General features: G+C 38.8%; 1 protein-coding gene across 1 annotated transcript in view; it reads right to left on the reverse strand.

Annotated features, from left to right (window-relative positions):
• Window positions 1-19,740, reverse strand: part of RAPGEF5 (Rap guanine nucleotide exchange factor 5) — a 158,939-nt gene that overhangs the window by 117,279 nt on the left and 21,920 nt on the right. Inside the window, exons 2-6 of the mRNA XM_066318589.1 lie at window positions 12,831-12,881; window positions 11,624-11,730; window positions 10,452-10,573; window positions 8,942-9,110; window positions 3,649-3,715 (exon numbers count right to left, since the gene is read on the reverse strand). Of these exons, the coding sequence (XP_066174686.1) occupies window positions 3,649-3,715; window positions 8,942-9,110; window positions 10,452-10,573; window positions 11,624-11,730; window positions 12,831-12,881 (516 nt within the window). The remainder of the gene's footprint in view (window positions 1-3,648; window positions 3,716-8,941; window positions 9,111-10,451; window positions 10,574-11,623; window positions 11,731-12,830; window positions 12,882-19,740) is intronic.

A 19,740-nucleotide genomic window follows, 5' to 3' on the forward strand; every position in this document is an offset into this window, starting at 1 on the left:
GACAGTACATACCATCTCTACTTTTTTCCTTTCTTTTTTCTGCCCGTAGCAGTTTTTGTGAGACCGTATTCTAGATGCCATTGTGCCAAGCAGAACTTCAAATCTAGAGACAAAGTGCCATCCTCAAAATGAAATGCTGCAGCAGAAGGCTCTAAACAGCAGAGTTTTGAAAAACACTGAGAGTCCAGTTCACATTTTTGCATGTCTAGTTATGATAGTTTGATGGGCACTAAATAAAAGAAATATTGGCTCATGACTTAAAGTACCAGAAAACTATTTTCCTGATACACCTCATTAACATCCTGATATTATCTTCTGTTGTATCACAAGGTAAGGCAAAAAAGCTTTGCAGTGGAAACACTCATAGCTATCCCACTATGTCCTGCTTTTAGCACACAAAACAGTGAAGATGAAGCTGCTCTTCAGGACACGACATGGGATGCATGACAGGTCTAGGATGCTTTTTTAAAACCATGAGTAATCATTGCATTTTTTAAAAAAAATCATGACCAAAAAGATTACCTGATGCAAATGTATTTCTGATGGTATTTTGCAATGCTTGCCTTTAGAATTTAAGTTTGATGGTTTTGTTGGTGCCTCATGTAATGGAGCTTAAGATATAAGCACATAATGTGATAGGTTAAAATAGGGACTTATATTTTAGGCACACAGATTCCTCCAGCGTTGTTTAGGTTGGATCCTCACAATCAGTGTAGATTTGAAAATTTGGAATGGAATCCCCTGACAAAAAAGCTGACACAGAAACTTTCTTCTGACCTGAAAAAAATGTTTTGTTCCATGAAAAGCAAAAATAAAAGTAGAAGAGACAGCAGTAGGATTTACATCTCCAATTAAAAAGCCAGCTCTAATCTTCAAATGCTTTATTGCTGGGCTGGAAGTAGGGATGATTCTGTGGCTTTTTTTCACACTTCTGAGATACTGGTGCGAAGAGTATCAAGAGCAGGATTTTCAATTATGAATTCTTCAAAGAAGAATGGTTTAATTTTGTACCAAATACATAAACATTCAGTGAGCCAAAAAGCCAGTGTGAACACATTACCAGTAATAGCTAATAACTCCACTTTCAGTTTCCAGCTCCTGCTACAAAAAAAAGAGAGAGAATCTAGATACTGGATAGTCCAGACCTCTGTTGAATGGTGTGAGCTGAGGTACTTTCCATAAAGTTGCAGTGAGTATTTTAGGTCCCAATCTACAGTATGGAGGAAAAGCAATATTCTGAGGGCATAAACAGGAAAAGTTCATATACAGATGTTAAAATCTGGAGCATTCTGCTCTGATCTTGTGCCTTTTCCCCAGGGGTAGACTAGAAAATCATTACAGAGGCACTACAAAGTTCTGTGGAAAATCAGAAAACGCAGGAGAAAAGACCAGATTCTTGACATCACCATGGCAATAGATGGGTCTCAGGCCATCTGGAGATGGAACTGCCTAATTTTTCTTTAGCTAGTTAGCTACAGTAACAAAATAGTTCATTTAAGAAAAGCATGTCTGTGTGCCCTACTGCTGGAATGACTCAGGATGTAGTTCACAGGTTTGACCTTGCAGATGTGGAACACTCAGGACTCACTGTCAATTAGTTGTTTAAGGATTTGCATGTTACTCAAGTGCATCCAGCAACTGCTAGATTCAATTCGTAAACTCAACAGATCACTTTGTTTTGTTGTGTGTCCCTTTTCTAAACTGGCAACCCTCCCCCATTATTCTGTTTTTGATAGACAAAGCTTTTGATGAATACTAGCAATGTTTTATAGAATTGGCGTTCTCCAAGTTTTTGAAAAACTATAACTTTGCAGAAAGTTTTTCACAGTTTTCTATTTTTGCTCTGTATGGTAAGGAAAATGGAGGATATTGAGGTTCTGAGTTCACCTTTCATTTTCAGTTAAGAAAAAAAGTAGAAAAAATAAGGAATTTGAATATAGAGACAATAAAAAAAGATATTTAAAACACAGCATTTGCTTATGTCATACATTGTAAAATATTCTTGCATAAAGTTGAATATACAGAAATGCTGGCTTTCCAAACACATTATGAAATTTGTCTTTACAAAAGACACCAAAAATTCTCCTTTCCTTCCATTTTCCAGCAATTTCAAGATAGCACTTCACTTATTTTTCTTAAAATAGCTCTTGACTTTTTCATAAAAACTTTACCTTGCTTGCTTCATTTTTGTCTCTGTACCTCCTCCCATGCCAAAAACAGAACTGACATTAATTCCACGTTTTGGTGATGCCATGACTTAGGTGCGGTGTTCACAGAACTGCACAGTCACAGAGTGGTAGAGGTAGGAAAGTACCTCTGGAGATCATCTGGCCCAAATCTCTGCTGAAAATCATACCCAGCTAGAGCATGTCCATCAGGTATTTGTACACATCAGTAAGGTTTTCCCATAGCCTTCTGTTCTCCAAACTCCACTCCCACTTCTGTCAGACTCGCCTTGTAAGCCAAGTACTCTATTCCCCAGCCATCTCCATGGTCATTCACATACACTCCAGGACATCCATATCTCTTGTACTGAGAGTTCAGTACTGGACCAAACACTCCACACCTGGCACACCAATGCTGAGGAGGGGAAAATGATCACCTGCCTTAGCCTAAGGACAATGCTCTTACTAATGCAGGTCAGGAAGCACATGCTTTCTTTGCCACAAGGGCATGTTTCTGGTTCAACCTGCTGTCTACCAGGACCCCCAGGTCTCCTTTCCTGCAAAGCCCCTTTTCAGTCAATCCCCAGACTGTACAGAATCAATCAAAATGCAGAATATTGCATTGCCCTTTGTTGACTTTCCTGAGATTCCTGTTGGCCCATCTCTCCAGACTGTCAAAGTCTCTCTAAGTGGCAGCGTGACCACAGAATCATAGAATTATGTAGTTTGGAAAACACCTGTAAGATCATCAAGTCCTGCTGTTAACCCAGCACCGTCAAGTCCACACTAAACCACGTCCCCAGGTGCCACATCCACATATTTTTTAAATACCTCCAAGGATGGTGACCTCCCAGTGTTGCATTGCTTGCTAACTTTCTGAGGGTGCCCTCTGTGCTGTCATACAGATTACATTAAATTGAGTCAGTCTAGCTTAACTTTCTGAAGTCCTGTCTGTCTGCTTCTTAGAACAGTGAGCTCACAAGATAAACAAGATTCACCGAAGTCTAGCACAGACAGAATAAGACAGAATATTGTTTATTATGGTGAAGTTTACTGAGGCTAAATATAGTTGGGAAGCTCAGGTTTCTCAGGTCGGTCTCCTCAGAAGGTTATGATAATCAACACAAGGGGTTATAGAGACTTTTCTCTCCCTTTGTCTCCCATCACTGTACACTTGACCAAGAGGGTCTGAGTGTAAAGCACACGGCACAAAAGTCACCTTGGTCCTCCAAGTTGGTATCTTGTGGGCCATGAATAGCATCTATTACAAGAGCAATCTGCTGCAGTCCTTGCTTGGGTTGATTTTAATAGCTCTGGAATTGTACGCTAAGACCTCAGTAAAGCTCTCCCCTTCCAGAGACTAAAAGAGAAGTCTTCACATAGAAACATCTGTTCACTTAGAGTAAGTCTTTCATTTGAAAGGATCCAAAACATGACAATATTTCAAACATGATCAGTTCAAACTTTGATGCAATGACCTTACCGCAGAAGTGAGACGAGCAAGAATTTCAGCATTGGTTTCTGCTGTATCTTCTATTTTTTGATCAGGCCTTAAAAAAATAAAAATAAGATTTTATTATTTCTTTCATTCTGTTTCAACATCTTTTGATTCCTGGAAAGCAAGGAACTGTGTAGCCACAGGCACTAATGTAAAAGGGCCTTTGAGATTCCACATCAAAATGGGGACTGCAGTACGACAATAATTAATCATGTCAGTAATGACAGAGTACACCCTTTGTCCCTGGATGTCAAAAACTCTTTTGATCCAACCAACGTGAAGCAGTGAGAGAATTCTTCAGCTATAAAAAATATGAAGAACTGGAGAATACAGGATCCTTCAGATGAGAGTTGCTTATTTGACTGCATTTTTGCTTTGCTATAAACATATTCTAGGAACAGGGCAAAGAGTTTTCTATCTGCCCACCACCCAGCTTTGCTAAGGTGCGGAGCAACACCTATGGAATACACCTTCATGTAGACAAAAACAGACAACACCAAAATAATTCTGTGACACGTGAAATTTGATATTCAAGAAAAATAACTGAAAATGAAAATAATACGTTTAAGAAGCCATTAATAACCAAACTAAAGCAACAGCTAAGAATATTATTAGGTTGTCTTGACAGTAACTCACAAAAGAGAGACTTTTATCTGTCTTTTCAAAAGTGAGGCAATGAAAGTAGAACCCTCCTAGAAACTGTCCCAGAAGTCTGGCCCATGTGGAAATAGCCACACAAAAGTGGACAGTACATGATAAGACTGTTTTTCTTTAAAACAGTCTAATTCTCATCACCAAAATAGCTGTAAGCATTTCAGAAGCTTTATTGACAATCAGAAGCATTATACCAATATGATAGGGTTATAACTACAGGAAGAAGTAAAAGCAAATGCCCTTGAGATCTTTACTTTTCATGGTATTCAAAAAGCATGCCAGCAAGCTGAACAGATACACAAAACTGCAGCTGCTGTAATAAACATAAATCCCAGGTATTAGCAGAAGCTTCTGTCTTTGACTAAATTATTTAATTGCTTATTTGCCTTGATGTCCTTAGGGAGAGAGCTGGCAACACATCTGGAATATGCAGCTGGTATATTGTGGTTCTTACATCCCATGAAATTTCATTCCCTGATATAAAAATTAAGGTCAGAAAGCACAGAATGACACATGCATTCATTTTGGAGTAAGTGAATTCAGATCAAAATGGTAATTCAGATTACCAACTGCCTTTCCTATTCAAAGAAAATGTGATTTAACATTTTAAGTGTTATAAGCAGTCCAAAAGAAATAAATGAATGTATTTTCATTTACAAAGACTGATTTATTCAGGTTTTCGCTTTATAATTTGGAATGAGATTAAAATAACTGAACCCTTTAGATGTTTCTCTACACATCTGTTCTCTTCTGATCTCTCAGAACCAGGCTAGGACCTGATTCTTCTAAATTGGAGGCAGAAGATAGCAGCTCAGTAGACACATCCACAGATGCAATCTATAAACCAAGAACAGCACATAGCATAGCAAGTTCCTTCTTGGGCCTTTATCAATTTTTAAAAATATTGTTTAAAATATTTTATCACTGTTGAAAAATACTCCCAGTATTCATCTGCATATGAGCATCAAACACTTCTGAAATCATGGATACACTAAAAATTACTCTTTTATTATCAGCTCTTCAGAAACAGAGAGGAAGGGTATATTGTGGCACCCAGGCCAATGGACAAAAGCAACAGTTATCATCCTACTTTTTTCAAAAGTGGACAGTTAGGACCTAGTGAGGCTGGCACTAAACAGGAGCCACAAAACCCAGGCAAATCAGTGCTTATACAGTTCAGTGATCTGTGGGCACAGACTGCTAAGCAGAGTGAGATGCAGGGATGCTTGTCCTAGACCTGCAAGCAGGCAAGTCAGTTTTCTGAGAGCTGTTTGTGTTCAGCAAAAGCTTTCCAGGAACTCCATAAGGCAGTAACTAAATCAACATCCCATCCTGGCTATTAGCATTAAAAACAAATTACTTTTAAGAATGGTTACTTTTCTGATATCAAAAAATTGCAAACTGTTTCAGGATAAAAGACAGATAATATAGTGCAACACTCCTGAAACTAAAAAGCGATGTAAGATTCGGAAAAAAACCCTCTGCTAATATACCTTCCAATAATTTTTAAAAGTATTATGGGATACATTTCAAGAGTCTCAGGTACTGACTGCATTCTTGAAATGTTCAGAGTCTACCAGTGGTTCTGGGAATTGTTAGAAACACTCCCATTTACAAGGAAGGAAATAGAAGCACACAAGGATTAAACACCTGATACAACACCATTGCAGTAACTGGAAAAGAATTCAGAAGGCATTGAATAAGAGTCTCAGTGATTGCTCAAGGCTGTAAGGGAGTCCATGCCACAGCTTTCAGTTCAGATTTTTTGTTCCCAGGCCATTGAAATATTCACTTGTTTTTTACTCAAGGAGAATGACTGTGATTAACACCACGTGTTTAATGACCCCAAGAAGCCTCTTCTTTTGTTCCATCTAATTTGACATTTACAGGGTCTGAATCCTGTGGAATACACACAACATTAACCTTCAGCTTAGCATGAGCTGCTGAAAATCTGCTATGTCCTGACTAATTTTCTATGGTGAATTCCCACTCATGTTATGTTGAATGTAAGGAATTTCCACCAAGGCCAACAGGAAGCCATTTTTCAGGAATCATAAGTACATCTCAGACTTCAAATCAGTATTTTTATTGTAAAGTTTCCTACAGTAATTTCATAATACCACAAAAACTGACTAGGAACAAATACAGATCCATCAAAAATCTGTACAACAAGTCAAATCTGAGCTATGTTTATTTAACAGCGTTTCCAGAATAGCTGCTGAAAGAAGTCCCCAGAGCTGCTACTGCCTATTCAGGTCTACAGACTCCTTCAGGGATGGCAGAACTGTGGCACTCCAGAGACCCACTGATGCACCCAGCAGCCCAGGCAAGCACAAGGCTGCTGTCCACAGCTGCAGAGGAGACAGATGTCATCTGGCCTCTGGGACCACCAGGAGACATCCAATGTTCCCTTCTGCTGCACAAGCAGGCAGTTGCTTCTGATCTCATCAAAAGCAGAGAATCTATTTAATGAAGTAAGAATTTCTCTATCCCTATGTAGGTAGGTATAGAGTTAATGCAGTCAGTATAGATTGTGAGAAAAGCTAAGACAGAAAAATGAGTACGAAACTATTAAATTATAAAAAAAATCCTATGCTTCTAATGGTATGCAAAACAGCTTATACATTCAAGAAAAGACAAACACTACAGGGAAAGGTTTTTAGAACTGTCCTCTTTCCTCATGGAAAGGAGTTTTTTGCTTTATTTAACCAGGTCAGACAACTTTAACAAACATCTAATCACACCTATTCCCTTTCTGACTATGTTTTAGAAGTTTATTATTTGCATCAAGCATGAGGAATTTTGAACCTTGAAAAGTCTCTTTCTGCTTTAATATGACATTCCCTCGAGGGTATACCATTGTTTAAAATTCAATTCCTACAACACATACTTTTTCAAAAAGCACCCTCACAATCTGACAGGTAAAAGCTTCAGAAAACAATTTTTCTGTGACAATATTCCCAAAAGGAATCCAGCTTCAACTCAAATTTGAATAATGTGAGCAGGAAGGAGCTGGAAATGTACATTAATGAATAATTGTTCAATTCATGTGACAGGGATCATCTTCCACTGGAAATGACAGTTGCACTGAAATAATAAAACTGCAAAGCAGACCATAAACTTGAACCTAAAAAGCCTTCAATCCATTTTCCCACCCAGCATCCTTCAGTAACACATCAATATGACCTATCTCTTCTGTCCTTTTAATTCAAACCTTTTTAACAAGTAGACACAAACCATGAAAATGATCTGATTTACGATCATGAGAAAAATCCTAACTCTCACTAAGATCAAGATCAAAATGCCCTGATATTTAAGGGACAGACAAACTGTTTAGCACCAGAGTTAGCTGGAAGACAAGAATTTTTATTTACAAAAACAGTCAAAGGTTTTCTCCCATGTGAGTCAGCTGCCCAGAAGATCATATTCAGTCCTGCTGCTCTAGCCAGCTTGGGGTTCTTGTCACTTGCCTCGATCAAATAAATGCATTTTGAAGGGAAGTTCCACTCCAGAACTGCCAATATTTGATTGGTGAGGGCAGTCAGCAGTAGGGATGGGAATCAAGTTTCTGCCCTAAACCATGCAGAGAAATTACTGAGTTTTTTTCCTACCAGCCCAACATGTCTGAATTTAAGAATCCGGGCTTGAGACAGCTTACAGGCTCTTTGGACTTTGTGCTGCATTAAAGTATTTCTTCTGGACGTTGAATGAGCATTTTTAAAAGCTAATAGGCAGAGAAGGAAAGTACTCATGGAAGAAAGTTTTGTCTTTGGCATCAAAGAGAATAAATTTCAATACTGCCAGAGTAATAGCTCTCCAAAGTATTGGGTTTGAGGATCATCAAGCTAGGGACAATGAAATAATTTAACTCAGCTTGTCTGTTTAGGGCAACTCCTGCAGATTTACTAAAGCATAAATGGTCATGAGCCTCCAGAGCTCTCACTAACACCTCTCTCCTCTATTTTGGGCTCTCACTGTGGAATAACTGTTTTCCTTCTAGCCACTCCAAACAGGCAACTTTAGAGTGCAGACACAGGAGCACAGAGAGTATAACATGCAATAGTCAGGGACACATATAGGGAACAAAACTCTAAAAAGGCATATTCTGAAAAAGGGATAATAATGTGAGTTTACAGAGCTCTGGCAAGCATACAGTAGAAAATTAAAATCAAATGACTGAAGGTACCACATTTCACCTGTCTTGTCAATCCATCTGTAAGCTGATCCTGACATATGACAAGGGCATCTGATCTGCTGCTCAATTAGCACCAGACATCCCTGCTGCCAAATTCATGCCAAATCCCCAAATGTAAGAGGAAACAAAAACAAAACCACAAACAAAACAAAACAAAATCACGTGCCCAGGTAATATAGAAGCAACAAGTTAGAAGCAACAAGTTAGTGGCTAAAAACTGTAATATGTCCAAAGCCTCTCATCAAGTGCCTCCATTTTTCTACCCATACTGACCTTCTCAGATGAAAAGCACATCTCTACAAGTTTTGTGAACCTCCAAAAGAAAGCTGTCTCATTTGCAAGGTGATTATAAGGCCAAGTGTCATTATAAGGCCAGACACTTATAAAATAGTCAGTAGAAGTTGCAAACAGCTGTATATGCACACTTACAGATTGCACATGTCTATCCTGGGAGGAGACAGTGGCAGTAGCTGAAGTAGGAGCTTTACTCCATTCTTCCATGCTTCCTCTTTCTCAAATTCACAGAAAAGGTAGGTACACTCATCTGCTGAGAACTGGTAGAAAGCATGACTGTCTTGAAAGTAGAGTTGTCTGTCCACTGTTAGAAAAAATAATATTAGATATCCTTCAAACCTTCACCATGTAAAGATTCCTACCACATTCTGTATTTCACTTGACCTTAATGCTGAGTGGTACCATCAAACAGGGCAAAAGGATTGAATATTCAGCATGAAAAGAATCCTGACCTCTCGGTATAATTCAGTGCATCCAAACAGGAAAACAGCAAAACCTCAATTTAAAGATCTCCAAGATCCTGAAATTCAAGCATTAAGACTGATGAATGTTTAATCAATTTTGGAACCAGTTCATGTTTAGGGAATAAAAACCTTCCTCTTTCTTGTTAGATTTCTAAATCTCAGTTTCCATTGGTTTCTAAACTGTTTTCACCAATGGTCAGACAGTAGGAAACAAAGTTAAGTAATGGGGATGAAGCCAATCATTTTACCAGCTTCTCCTCAAATTCAGGGCTACTGAGTTTGTAGACTAGACCTGGATAAGAAGATGCATCGGTTGTCTTTCTTGAAAAAAAAATGGGATTTAATGGGAAAAAAGGACAGAGTCCAAAGCCAAAAGCACAAGCTCCCACAACAAATAATTGAGCCCTTGCTGAGGCTGCATGACCACATGCGCTGTCAGTTTAGTAGAAGAAAACCTTAAGGTACACTGTCAGTGTACACATGCAAAAATCTTCCACAGCTCCTCATCTTTTCACAAGAAAGAAGTTCAGTGTCTAGCACAGACCCCAGGGTGGGGTATGACCTGAGTTGAGCTACGTAAGTAGTCCCAGCCTCAAAGTAAAACCCATCAGATATCCAGAGGCTGGTTACCAGTGTAATTATCACAAACCCCATTAGCTGGACCAAATCCCTCAGTCTCGTGGGGGAGTTGGGGACAGCATGATAGAATCTGGCCTCATCACCATCTCAGGGAGCTGGTTCCTCTCTCAACCCATTGTAATTAAAAATTATGGAAAACAGAGAGGAAAAGAAAATCATTAATAGCTACAGAAGTCATCTGGCAAAGCTATGATCTGCAGCAACTAAACAGCTGCTGTCTTGTGAGAAACCTAAAATATCTTGAGGGAAAAAAAAAAGGCTGGAAAAGACACACACCCTGTCTGCAACTTGATAACAGGCAATTACAGTTTCAAAAGCAAAAGGAACAAAATTGCCAAAAACAGGGGATTGATCTTTGGTATTTATGAAATGAAAGGTCACAGAAGTGAGCCTCCCAATAAGACAGTAGAATAAAGAACTGGCAAGAAAATTGGATCAATCTGTGCTTTTTTCTTTCCCTCGCCCGATCAAAACCAAGACTCTTGTCCTACGCAGGAGAAAGGAATAGCCTCCTTCACACTGGAAGTACTGACAGGACTGACCTGACAATATAATGCCCATATCCAGGAGGAGCTGCCACACTCCAACTGCTGTGGATCGGCACTTGACAAAAGGGCACTGCTCCAAAAGCCAGTCTACAAGTTCTGATCCAACACAACTTCTCCTGAAAATACGCAAAACATCACTTCTTAAACTACAGCAACGTTAAAACATTCTTTTATAATAAAGTGCTATTTTTAAAGCTATCAAAAGTCAGCCTTTTTTGTTCAGCAGAGAAAACTCTTAGTCTCAATTTCTTATTTCTATTCAGTAGAAATTAGAAATTCTATTCATTCATATTCATGACCTATTCATTTCAAGGGAAGAAATTACATTGGCAAGCCACAGAATACCTCTAGCTACAATGAGGGAACTTAAGTTAGATGAGCAAGTTCCCTTACACACCTGATTTATGCAGCATACTTTGCAATACATAGCATTTTTATCAATTTGTGCTGCATACAGTTAACCCAAAGATGCATAGAGATAAATAAAATCCAACTTTTTGCCGCAGGATTTTATTTCCTTTCGGAGCATAGGCACAATCAGTACAGCTAAACAACATGTGTAAGACCTCTATGTGCTGCTCTAGGATGTACTTAATCTTTCATATTATTGGTAAATGTATATATTTAAATAATAATAAAAAAGTAGTGGATTTTTCTTAAGCACAGGTGTGAATGAATGGTGCTATAACACAGAGCTACACATGTTGGTGTAATTGAAAACAGGAGAAAGCATTTATGCTACAATGCAATACAAATGGAAAATCACTTCATTACAGAAATATTCCATAAATTACATGCAGAAATCACCGTGTCACTAAATCTTGGAATCCAATTAAGTTCTTTTATAACTCCAAACCAGGGCTGAAATTAATACCCTTTCTTTTCAACCAAGCAACTGACAAACTCTATTGTATATGAAAATCATAAGCAATTGAATTAATGGACATACGATCAGGCCACTGCTGCTTTCTGACAACTGACATTGTAATGTAAGAAAAGCTATTAAGGTACGTGAGACTTTAAAGAATTTTTTTAAGAAAATATTTTCAATTCTTAGTGACATACACAGAATCTCTCACTCAGAATTTACTCTCTTGTCAAATCAGGGCATAGATAATTGCAAATAAAACTCTTAAAGTTGATTAAAACAAATTATTTTGATTTACCTGCAAATGCCAGTAAGGTACACCCTGTCTTTAATCAGGTCAGAAGCTTGTAGGGTAAAAATATTCCTGAGAGCTCTCCCAGCACAGGAAGAACTTTCTCCATAAAGCTGAATGAAAAGAGAAATTGAAAACTGTAAAAAACAGGGATTTATTCCTGCTGTAGTAAATTGCCTTGCCACTGCCCACTCCCTTCCCTTTGAGCAATGCCTTCTCCACAGGTAAATGACAAGCAAGCACTCAAAGTCTCATAGGAAATGCACCCCAGCTTCTGCCAGGTGCTCCACGAGCTGGGCTGATTTTAGATTTGCTACCCTAGAAAAGGAGAGATTTTACTACCCACCAGCTTCACCTTTTAACAACAGCCAATTTAAATGAAAACACATTTTTCTAGCAAAGCAGAGACATATGAACCACTGCAAAATCACACAGACACAGTTTAAAATATTTTCCTATGTATTTGATCCTAAATAATTTATTTCAAGCCTAATACATACTGAAAAACTATTTCATAGTTGTTTCTTTTTATTCAGAACTTTTGGAGGTTTCCTATGATAGCTGTAGATAAGTTTATCCATGCACTGCCAGGAGGATATGGTCTTTCTGAATGGACACACTTCTGATTTCCCCACACCTGATTTCTACCCTGCACCCCAAGGCTGCAGATGTGTCTGCCAAAAGAGAACCCAACTCAGTCTTCCATAAAACCGTGTTCCACCCAGACTCTGTGTACCACTCCTTAGTGAATAATTTACCTTGGGCCTCTGTTGTGATGTTTCCTCATTCTCCCAGCAAAACACATCAAGTGACACAAAGAACTAACTTGCTGTTGTTTGGTTTCATCATTTTGTTTGTTTGCTTCCTATGTTTAGGAACTTTTTAAGGCATACAGAATAGGCCTAAGACTCGTGCAAAGCAAAGTCATGTGACATAAAAACCAGAGTTCTCAAATACTGTAAAAGTAGCCTAAACAGTGGCAATCATTTAAATGACTGGGAAGCAAGCGCAATTGCAATTAACAACAATTCAGTTTGCAAACTCAGTAATAGAAGGATGTGATTTGTAATGTACACATACAAAATGATAATTTCTTAACTTGATTTAACTGCAGGTCACATTCACAAGTGTCTTCAAAGAGGTTGAACTGAAGCAGAAGCATTCCTCACATACTGTTTGATGAAACAGAATTAAAAAGAAGCTTCACTAGTACCTTATTTGCAGGAGTTTCCAAATAGGGATTTGAAATTCTTCTGGACAGGGTCTGTAAGATAATTTGGTAGACTGTTAGTTCTCTTATGGTTTTTGCATGGAAAAAAAATAGCTGCAATTTAGTGTTTTAGCTATTGAAATCTACATAAAAAGAATTTATCAAATCATCTGAATAATCTAACATATGTCTCCAAATAATACTGTTTCACATCAGGAAAAACGTTTGGTAAACTCAGTTCTCTAATTTTTATTACATTTATTCTTAATCTGGAAAAGAAGAACAATGAGATGGCAAAGCCTATAGATACACAATTATTGGGTCAGGAAAGATCAAAAATGGCAGTGAAGAATCTCAAGATAAACCTAAAAAATGCTGAGTGAAAAGCCAGTATGATGAGCTCAACATTGAAATCAGCATGTACTAGAGAGAGAAAATGTAATTACACATACTTTTAAATTTTATACTTTTAAACTTTATCAATTCAGTAGAGACACCTCAGGGTCACAGAACCTTTCTCAAGGAAGATCATCCTTCTAAACTAAATTCTTAACTGCAGCTAAAAGAAATTAGGATAAATGGTAATCAAATGGTGACCAGTAGGGAGATAACTAATGTAGATCAGAGTTATCTCTACTGTGCCACATGTTGCACTGGTAACAGCGTCTCAAGAAATGAATGCTCCAGTTTTAGAGGGGTTTCAGACAATAATAGCAGTAGGAATAATGAAGGATTTGGATAAATTTTAATCCAAGAAAAGACAGAAAAGGCTGTGACTATTTACCTTACAAAGGAGAGATTAAAAGAGACATAATGTCATTATACAATATGACACAAAGAAAAGACAGATTTTATTTGCTCTGCTTTACATTATATGAGAATAACTGATCACTCAATGAAACTAAGAGGATTCATATTTGAGGAGACAGAAGGGAAAAATCACATATAAGTCTTCATAGCAGGGAAACACAAATGCCAAAATCTTACCACTGATCAATAAAGACTGGGATTTAAAATTATAAAATTTACAGTGAACCAGAACTTTGAAAGGCAGAGATAGGATAAATATCTCCACAACAATCAGGTTACCCCACTCTTACTCACTATGACCCTCCCATATCTTGTCACTACTAAAAGACAAGATATTGTCTATTTGCAACTTTTATCGTACAACAAGCCACACAAGACACAGATAAACACTGTCTAAAATAAGCCTGGAAAAGAAGACCTGTGGAGGTGCACTGGCACTGCAACAGGAAGATCATGTGGTGCTCCCTCACATTATTCCAACTTGTAAGCAGCATAATTAATTCCTTGCTTTGAGAAGGATCCAATTCTCACTTGGTATATTGCAATCATAAAAAAACCCCATCCTTCGCACCCTGTAAGAATTACAGAATCTATATTTCAGTCACACCACCTGCTTTTTCCTCCCTGTATTCCTCCTGCATTTTCAGAAAGGGAAGGGAGAGGAACCACAGAAGAATCTATCGCTGTTTACCCTTCCACGCTCATCACAAACCTCAGTATAGTTCCATGCATTACAGTAGCTCCATATGGAAATACTGCAACATATAAGCCTAATTTCCCTCTCCCATGCCCAACAAAGATGATGCAAGAGTGCAACACTGCCTCAGATCCCACTTACTCTTCCTAGCTGGCATGTCATTAACACCTCGGTTCTGCGGCAGCCCTACATACCATCACTTCTCTTGGTTTCTGTCCAAGTCTTTCATTCCACAAGCCTCACTCACTGCAGCAGCACAGCCAAAGTTTATACATCGATTTCCCTGCTCCCTCCTCCTTTCCCAGGCTGGTGCTGACAGAGGACAAGGAGTGTCACCCTGGTACTGCAGTGTGCATTTAGGTGACAGCATAAGATGAAACTCAGCAAAAAAGGACAAATTTGGTTGCCTTCTACAAGAGGGTTACAGTGGTGATGATGGATAAGAGAAGAGAGACTGACCATCTACCTGGATTTGTGCAAAACATTTCATACTATCCCACACATATCCTTGTCATTAAAATGGAAAGGCATGGATTTAATGGATGGGCTACTTGGTGGATAAAGAATCAGACTCAAAGAGTTGTGGTCAATGGTTTGATGGCTGGGTGGAGACCAGTGATGGGTGGTATGTCCCTCTGGAATCATGTTATTTAACATCCTCATGTTAACATGAACATGGACAGTGGGACTGAATGCACTCTCAGCAAGTCTGAGAATGACAAGTTCAGTAGCATGACTGATACTCTAGAGGGAAGGGATTCCATCCAGAGAGACTTGGACAGGCTTAAGAGTTGGTCCTGTGCAGTCCTCATGTATTTCAACAAGGCCAAGTGTTAAGTCTTGTGCCTGGGTTGGGGTAATCCCAAACATGGACACGGGATGAGTGATGAGTGGATTGAAGCCAACCCTGTGGAGAAGGACTCAGGGGTGTTGGTGGATGAAAAACTGGATGTGATCCAACTGTATCCTGGGCTGCATCAAAAGAAGGAGCACCAGCAGGTTGAGGGCAGTGATCCTACACCTCTACCGCACTTTTGTGAGACCCCCACCTGGAGTGCTGTGTCCATTTGTCACCTTCCCAGCATAATAAAGTTTTGCTGGAGGAAGTCTAGAGGACGACCACTAAGTTGATCCATGAGAATGGACCATCTCTCCCATGGAGACAGGCTGAGAGAGTTGGGGTTGTTCAGCCTGGAGAAAAGAAGGCCAGTGTAGTGAAAGGACAGCAGGTAATTATTTTAAACTGAAACAGGGTAGATTTAGATTAAATATTAGGAAGAAATTCCACGGAGTCTACAAAACGTGTCTAATGCTGAAAACCATTAGAGAAAAAACCCCCAAACTTCTAGTTAATCCTTCAGACCACAAAGTGCTAGCTCTGATGCACACAAGACAGGAGGAATTCACAGCTCTGAAATGAGATGAAGGAGGACAGGATAATGGCTTTTCAGTGGCAGCCTGAACTCATATCAACATGGTACAAAGATGAAACACTGGAGAGACCATGAGAGTATATTTAACCTGTCATATGGGAACCCAGCCACCCAAAATTTCTAAAAGCATATGAAAATAGAAATAAAACAAAACAGTAAGCAGCTTTCTGGAATAGAAAAAATGATCTTTCATGTTGATGTTAGTGCAGCCTCTGTTAATGTTGAAACACTCATCGTAGCTAGGCTGAAATTGATACAGAAATTTAGGAATTTTATGTCCTAGCTACCATAGATCCTGTTTTCTTTCTTTTGTTTTTTAACTTGCCTCAATAAATATTAGATACTGAAGACACCTCTGTTCAGCAGACTCTGCTTTGGCTGGTTGGGACAAACTGGACAGTAGCCTACAGGAGAGGAAGAGGTAGTGGATATGCGGTCCAGCATATCTTCAAAGACCTCAAATTTTGGATGTTGGGGAAGCACCATTCCCCTTGAAGATATCTGGTGAATATAGGCTGCTCCCAAAAAATTATTTTGACACATACACCGATTGAAAATACATTTGCAAATCACTCTAAGAATGAACCAATCTGTGTTTTTAAAGCAAATTAATTAGTCATCAAGCAAACAGCTCATCCCTCATGAAAGCTACCGTGGAACAGTTATTGATACCCATGCCAAGTGCTGCTTTCTAGCTACTGCCACCCTGGCATCCCCACGTGCCTCTTCACCAGCTTGAGGAGAAGCTTTGCCAAACCCCATCTCAGAGAGAGGACAGGGCTATGGCAGCACATGTGGTCCTGGGACAGAAGACCATATGGGCAGGAGATCCAAAGCATTGGGTGTCCTCCAGAAGGGCTGTCCCACCACACATGAGTAGGTGTGCAGAGGCAGCTTCATCTTCCCTGCTGGGGATGCAGGAAGAAAAGAGGCAGGGAGAGGTCCTGAGGGCTGGACTAGTCTGAACTACAAGTGTGGCACAGGCATGGCATCATCTTAGCTTGGGGACACAACCTGCATGTGACAGGAGAGAACAGCTGGGACAGGAGGTCCAGAGAAGGTTTCAGAATAGGACTGCTAGTATCTAATCTGAATAAACCACAGAAAATTTAGTCTGAAATTGGGAAACATTATGAGAAGTTCACTGTGGTATTTAAAATCACTAAAATCGCAAGGAGTAATGTTGTGAAAATAATGAGAGGATTAAAATAAAGTGACCAGAAAGGAATTGAAACAACCAGAAGGAAATACTTATCTACAATCTATATGATCAACTTATAGAACTTTAAGCCAAAGAATTAAACATGACAGGTAGAAGCAGAGGCTTATTTAATGACTAATACTACTATGCAAAGCCTATACCTAAGTTTAGATTAGTATTGCTTCAACTGTACAGTTATTTTTAAAACAAGCTGAGAATTTCTGACATTATTTGTAGTTAAGCATGCAAAGATATCAATGATAATATTTTAATACATTGGCACGAAACTATTTTTCATAGGTTTGGAAAGAAATTCCTCCACAAAATACTACACAACAAAGTATATTAATTGCTCCATTGGAAAGAACAAGCTCTATTTTACCGTAACATGCTGACTTAGTTTCTTCCTTGGGAGAGTATTGAACTGGGTCCACTATAGCAACTCCCTGTGCATTTACTCCAACCTGGTCAGTGTTCTCTTTGAGGGCTAAGGATACTATAGAGCACAGATTTAGTCATAACTTTCAGAGATAAATTTGATTTTTCTCCTCATTTTTAGACCTGAGATTTTGCTTTGGCCACGTCTCAGCTTGAGAGAATGACTTGCCTACAAGTTGCTTGTGCCTCGCCTCCTGCCCAAGCTGTTCCAACAACTGCTGATATTTCTGCCATTGCCAGCACTGCAGTCACAGTAGCATCAGCAATGCTCCATACATCTGCTAGCAATTTAATCTCCAGCATGCCCAGAAAGAAACAAAGCAAGAGTGCTTCAAGCTCCAGTTCAAGTGCTTTCCTCAGCTGGGATTTAGAGCTGTGGTAGCAGCCAGCAACCTGTCTACACTAGAAGTCATAATGTAACACCTCAAAAGAGGCTATAGAAATTGTAGCAAAATAGTAATTTCAAATATGGAACAGAAATGTTTTGCCTTTCTTCTAAGAGCTTCTGATATTCATGTGCAGTTAGCAAGAAAATAAATGACAAAAATGGGAAGGAAGAATTTCTTTTTTAGTCAAGATTATTCCTTTTACTAAATCTTCTAGAGTGGGATTTATTTTAAAACTAACTGAAATGAGGAAAGGCAGAATCATGGCCTTTCTTCCCCAGTAAATTTTTCAACCTTCCACTCCAGATTTTTCAAATATCTGGGGTTTTAACCGGCTGCGTTTCCAGAATACGAGCATAATATTCTATGCTTAGGAATTTGCAACGTGCAACCAAAGTTTACCTGTTTACAGTCTACAACACACTCATAAATATTTGTCTGTTTGATCAGAGCTTAATTTGCAAACATGCCCATTATCATCTCTATGCTGCTGAGCAGTTCTAGAAACATTTTTTGTTATGTACAAACATAACAAAACAATTGTTCATAGTTTCAGGGCACTGTCACTATGTGCCTAAAGAATTTAGTATAACAGTCGTGCGTTTCAAACTGGATCACTCAATATAGTTAAAATTAAGCAAATTCTTCAGTGTTGTTATTCCATAAATATAAATAGCCTGAACAAAAAATCATCTCATTTTGAAATGCACATTGTGTAGCACAGATTCCCTGGTAATGAGATAATTCCTATTCCCTGACAGGGGGATTTCTGCAACTGTTCAACACCTGAATCCTAAATTGGCTAATGTGACCACAAAGGAAATTATATATTCAGACACACATCCAACAAGAATTTAAGCATCCAAACCAAAAATACACTTTCACAAGTACTCATGCTGGAAACTTCTCATATTCCAACTATAAGAGTGTATGGAAAAGGATCACAAATAAAGCTGAATACAAATTCACTCTCAAAAACAATCATCTGCTTGTACTTTTCTCTCTTATGATCATTCAGCTCTAAGAATACAGTGGCTCAGGAAAAAATTTAAAAATCCACCAGAGGTATTTACTTAATTTCCCTCAGGCTTCTCTCCCACTCCAAGCACAAATCAAAAAATAATTATTAGTGTGTCAACCAGATTTTGTTCTCTCATTATGAGCCATGACAATGATAATGCCAAAAGAGTGACAGAAACCACAGCAACTGTTACAACTGATAGAAACCTATGGGGTCTTTTTAATCAAAAAGATTTGCTGGAGTTGCTAAAAGCAAGCAGCTACAATAATTAGAGAGTTTCTACTCTAGCCCTGATCTGAAGACAAATCCTGAAACAAAGCTGGGCTGTACCTGCCTGGCACACCCTCCTCAAGCTGCAACACAAGAAGGCAGTAATTTCTGCAGGAGAAAATGCTCATTTATTCCCAGTGCTTACTTGTGCCAGGCAAGGAATGGGGGAAGGGAGCAAAAAATTACTGAACAATATGACTTATCACTTTGCCTCCTTTGAATTTTTGACACCACTTGCTACTGTCTAAATGACAGTTGTTTTAAGCAGCAGTAAGACATGGGTGTTGTGTTTAGTAGATGAAACGCTACCGCTGTCTGAAGGTGGTTGGATGTAAGGGAGCGTTGTCATGAATCCCAATCCGTTTCCATGTGGCAACAGATTTTTCCTTGTTGCTAAGGCACAGCAAGCAGAGTTGGTTGGGAAGCTAGCTGACTTTCAGCAGATATCATTCATATGAGACCGTAGAATATGCCTGACTTTCTGCCAATAATATTTGTCACAAACAACCTTCCCCCACTGCTCCACTTGAAACCCACTGTCAGAATTCACGGGTAATGAAGAACAACCAATGTGACAGTTCTCAGCATTAATATTTATTTAAGATTAAATATAAAACCCTTTATAGAGGATCTTTTTTATAAAGGAAATATTTTCTC

The sequence above is a fragment of the Sylvia atricapilla genome, chromosome 1, assembly GCF_009819655.1.
Source record: "Sylvia atricapilla isolate bSylAtr1 chromosome 1, bSylAtr1.pri, whole genome shotgun sequence".
In the NCBI taxonomy this organism is placed as follows: Eukaryota; Metazoa; Chordata; class Aves; order Passeriformes; family Sylviidae; genus Sylvia; species Sylvia atricapilla.